Source organism: Oncorhynchus tshawytscha, linkage group LG33 (genome assembly GCF_018296145.1).
Source record: "Oncorhynchus tshawytscha isolate Ot180627B linkage group LG33, Otsh_v2.0, whole genome shotgun sequence".
NCBI lineage: Eukaryota > Metazoa > Chordata > Actinopteri > Salmoniformes > Salmonidae > Oncorhynchus > Oncorhynchus tshawytscha.
In genome coordinates, this window is record NC_056461.1 from 33030749 (window position 1) to 33035853 (window position 5105).

At 41.3% G+C, this 5105-nt stretch overlaps 1 protein-coding gene across 2 annotated transcripts; it reads right to left on the minus strand.

Annotated features, from left to right (window-relative positions):
- Positions 1-263: 263 nt before the first annotated feature.
- gtf3aa (general transcription factor IIIAa) lies at positions 264-4717 on the minus strand. 2 transcript variants are annotated; one of them, XM_024397840.2, is made up of 10 exons: positions 4366-4717; positions 3731-3831; positions 3546-3651; positions 3332-3423; positions 3031-3113; positions 2847-2930; positions 2491-2720; positions 2242-2292; positions 1929-2040; positions 264-1514 (listed from the first exon to the last, which is right to left on the minus strand). In XM_024397840.2, the coding sequence occupies exons 1-10, from the start codon at positions 4480-4482 to the stop codon at positions 1330-1332; spliced, it is 1161 nt and encodes a 386-aa protein (XP_024253608.1). In that variant the 5' UTR covers positions 4483-4717; the 3' UTR covers positions 264-1329. The 2 variants fall into 2 exon arrangements, with proteins under 2 accessions (XP_024253608.1, XP_024253609.1); XM_024397841.2 differs by having other exon boundaries at positions 3031-3104; positions 4366-4714.
- Between the last annotated feature and the right edge of the window lie 388 nt (positions 4718-5105).

The following is a 5105-nucleotide window of genomic DNA, read 5'->3' on the forward strand; positions in this document are numbered from 1 at the left end:
GATGCACATCATCTAAAACATTGTATACAGATGATATTCACCATTGTTGTTTCAAAGACACTGTAGAGATGACTGAATTGTATGCATAACGACTACTACAATCTTCATGTACGTCATCTCCCTAACAAGCTCATGGAACTAGAGAACAGGTATCCATTAGTATTGCAACCAATAAACCTCCCATTTCAGACTAAAATGTGTCAACCTGGACAAACCCGATACCTCTTCACTATTCTGTAGTTGAAACCAGCAAAATAGTTAGATGGTTTTAAGTCTCTTTTTATTGCAAAAATACACATTCAATTCTGTATATGTACAACAACTTTCCTTTGGCAGAACAGAGACTCGTTAGAAACAAACTAGGCTCAGACATGCATAAATAAATAAAAATGTATTCTTGTGGACAGAAAAAGGAGTGTGCCCTATTGTCTGTACAAGGACTCCATGTTGATTTTCCTGAGATGTGCAAATGCGGAATAAGCCAAATGTTAATGTTGTATTTCTATATGGAACGCTGTTTGGGTCTTCGCGTGTCAAAAAAGATGCGTCAAATAACACTATTTAACATGTCAAATAAGCTTGTTGACCAATCAGGACCTGAATATGACTGCACGTCACACAATTTAACACGTTCATTAATTTTGTATGTAGTTATTACACATCCATTACACTCTCAATTGTGTTTGATATGTCACAACGGTTCATCAATACGTATGCTCTGATGCTGGTAAAGTTGTCTCGCGCACCTACAGTGCTGGTCATAAAGAAAAGCTAGCTAGCTGATGACGCAAACAATGTTCTTCCCCAAAAACATAGCAAAACGACATCTGTTTCAGTATCTATAGCTAGGTGTCATCGAAAATAACCCTAATTTATAAAACTGTTCTTATTGATTAATGGTCGTCGAGACCCACCTGTGAAGCTAGCCACAATAAGGATTAGCCACAATAGTGAACTTTGCGGTTAGCCTTCAAAATTAAAGTATGTTATTGACAGTGACGCAAATGAATACAACTTGTATAATTATGCCATAATTGAATAGATCATTATGCACGAGGTTGGAATGTTATATAAAATCAACAAAATACAATAATTTGACAAATCTTTTGAAATCACACTGGATGTATTCGACTTGCATTGGAGTTATACTTATTTCACTGTGGATTGTGGATCAATGGCATGGGGTATCAGGCCTGCGTGTGCTTGGTTGCAGACTCTTTTTGTACAACTTTGACAGTGCTACTGATAGTAGTGGTGGAGCTTGGCTTGCACGTGCAAATAATAGAATTTAGTTAATTGACGTGTCAAATTAAAATCTTATTTAATGCGTCAAAGTGTTATTTGACATGTATCTTTTATGACACGCAAAGACCCAAACGCATTCCATACTTTTATGGTTTTGACGGCAGGACACAACCCTGGAGCAGATAGTGCAACAGAGGTGCTGACGGGAATTCTTTCCAAACCCAAAGTCATCCAATATGGAAGAGCTGCCATATGCATCCTGTGTCCATCTGCGAAGGAAGTCAAAGAAATGAACAGTTGCCGCAGCACCATCCTGATACCACCTCACAGCCCACCATGCCCAACACGTCACCTACAGCTCTCCCAACAGACCTCACAGCACTTAACTTAATACAATCAAACTGAACAGTTGTGCGTGTAAACTCATGAGCTCAAGTACAAATTAAAGATCTACGCACAGTGAACTAAACTAGCGAAGGCAATATCATGTTTTTATGAGGGGGGGGGGTTGTCTGGAGTAAATTTACGCTAATTGGCACTGAAAGTAATACTGCCATATGGCAAAATCTGGTCAGATGGTCACAGATTGATTTCTTAACCAGAGTTGCAAAAAACTGTGTCCTGAAGAAGGGATACCAGGGTAATAGGCTCTGATCCAACAGTGTTCGTTTGCTCTGACTGACCCCTTGCAATGGATTCTGATTGCAAAGCTGCATGGGGCTTTGGACGACTGTTATTCTTGGGCTTGTAACCACTCAGTCTGGAAACCAGGGATCGCTTGGGTCGGGGTTTCTTCTGCAAACATGAAAAATTGATCGTTAGCTAATACAGGGCTGAAACACTAACAGTTACAAATCAATAAACAATAACATGTATCAACCATTTTCATAGGATGTGAGGAACAGCACAAAATGTAAGGTTTAAGTATTGGCTACAAGAAGTGTGTGTTCAAACAAAATGAACGTATTCAAGCATACATGGCATGCCTATTCTAACCTGTTTCTTCCTTTCTGGATCGTGGACAACACTGTGGCGTTGTAAGCTTTGCTGCGAAAGACAGAGTTTTCTATTACAGGGAACATAGGTCCATATATCCATGTCATCACTGACATTTCCACTGTTAGGAAAATTTGTGAGGACAACTCTCCCATACAATTGACCTTCAGATAAAGAAGCTGATTTTGACTAATAAGAGTGAGGTGAATCTGGTAGCAACACAACAAGACCCTGGTCAGGTATCCATACCTTCATGGCAAAGGTCTTTCCACAGTCTTCATGGGGGCAGGTGTAAGGCCGTAGCTCCTCATGGAAAGAGCCGATGTGGCTTTGCAGGTTGAATGGCGTAGTGAAGGACCTCTGGCACCCCTCCCTGGGACAGATAAACACCTGGCGCTCCTCTGCGTGGACACGCTGGTGCTGCTTCAGGAACCAGGTGTCACGAAACACCTTGTTGCACTCATTACACTGAAAAAGGGCTGGAGACATAAACAACACCTTGCAGTGACCTTCATTGACCTCTGAGACATTCATTGTTGTAATTGTTTTTGTACACATACTATTCTGAAAGCAATGTGTCAATCGTAAGGTGTGAGACAGCATACCTCTGTGTACGTCTCTCCTATGGTTAGTATACTCAGTCCAGGTCTTTCCGATGAAAGAACAGCCATCTTTTTCACAGGGGTAGCCTGTGTGTGAGAGAAAAACAACATTTTAGCAGTTAGTCTCCTACAAGGCTCAGTGTCACTCCCAGACAATCCAGCTGCAGGATCAGGAGATAAATCTTACCTCTGTGCACCTTCTCGTGAAGCCGTAGTTTGTTGGGGAAAGTGAATTGTTTCTCGCAGCCCTCAAAGGTACAGCTATAAAGCCAGTGAGCGAGAAAGACAAAGGCAGAAGTGTTGTTCTCTAGACCAAAGCTAGGAGTGCTAGGCATGTTTTGTACTGGGTTACAATCTCCTGGATATTCAGTTCACAGGGCTCAAATCTTTCATATTTAAAATTAATTTACATTCGCTCCAGGACATCTGTTTTCAACCAACAACATGGGGTAATAACATTAGCATAACAAACAGCTTCATTTACTCACTGAAAGGGAGGTAGTTTGGTGTGCTGCTGGCACTCATGTGACTTGAGCTGATTGTTCTTCCTGAACACTTTCCCACATCCCTCAAAGCTACACTATAAACACGAAGAGTAAAACAATTATGGCAGCAATGCAAATTACACACCTGTTAGCTAAGTACTGCATTTCATAATACCTTGGCTGACTAAAACCAATAAATGTAGTCAGATTAACTCACCACATATTCATACAGTTTCTCCTCATCATGGTTGTGTTTGCGATTAACATGTTTCTTCAAATTGTAATTTGTGGTGAAGGCCTCTGTGCATCCATCTACTGTACATCTGTCAACAAACAGAACACCACTTGTAGCCAATTTGTCTGGAATGTCCGCACTAGCTGGCTAAATAACACAAATACTACCTAAAGGGTCTCTCTCCACTGTGGCTCAACTGGTGCCGAGCAAGGTGGTACTTGTCGCAGAATGACTTGTCACAGCCGTCATGTTCACACACAAATGGTTTCTGCAGAATACAGCAAAAAATTGAAGCATTTGTAGGTGGATAAAAATCGTGGTGGAATTAAATGCACAACGTGGGATATTTCCTGTTCAATTGCCATTACAATAAATACCCATTGATTCTTGAAGAACAAGAAAACACAGGCAGCTAGTTTTGAACTAAGCTTGGTTTAGTCTCATCTGAGCGAGAAAAAACGTATTACTCTGGTGTTTGTTTTATATCGTCATTGAAGTCTGTATAACGTTTCACAACGTCGATCTCAGAGACTGCCAGTCCTTGCATTCACAGCACAGTCTATCAGTTTGAGACTGGTTTAATTCCCCCAAGAGCTTTATCAAACCATGTAGCGGGACTGCAGTTGTGCTGAGGCACGAACTCAGGCTTTAACTACCCAGCATTACATCAAAACCTATTTTGGCAGCGGAATCGCCTAACTACAGACCAAATACAGGGAATACAAAATTCACTTGCCGGTGTCCATGGCATGTCTCAAAATGTTGCTAGCTAGCGGTTAGCTGACCAGTAAGCTGTACTCACCAGCCCTGTGTGCTTGCAAATATGAGCATCTAGTTTCCATGCTTTGTTGTACGATGCATGACAGTCAGAGAATGAACATATAAAACTTTTGCGCGGTACTTGCTGACTTAATTCCATTATAATAATAAAAAGCGAGGACTACAATGTGGCGTTCACCCACACGCGTGCGGCGTTGACAGGAAGAAGACCTTACGCCGCTACCATGTTGGCTCTAAAGAGGGGGGTTGTAAAATTAAGAAAACTAAATACTATTCCAGTCACCAATCGCGTCAGTAAAGTGTATATTTTTGTAAAAAATTGTAATACTACGTCGAAACGGACACGTTGTTTCTGTGTTTTGTCGACACATTTGGCTATTTTTCTTTCGCCGTTTAAAATAGGCTGACCCAGCAAGCCATTGCACTTGTTTTGGCAGACGGAGTGCCCCGTTTCTGACTCCGGCATTCTCGGCGCCTGTGGAGACGGGAATCCTATGCGGAGTGAGTTGCTCAGTATTGAACGCAAGTAAAAAAGCTAAACAAATTGTTGAGACAAAAATGTATATTGTTTCTCAAATAATTGATTGTTATATTAAGCAGTATTGAGACCAATGATGTAAACACATTTTATGTTTTTGTGTACATCATTGGTCTAAGAGTAGGAAGTAGACAAGAGACACCCCAGTGAGCACCCTCTGACACCGACGTCCATGGACGTTGAAAAGACGTTCAGCCCGCCCGCCCTGGCCTTGATTTCAAGTT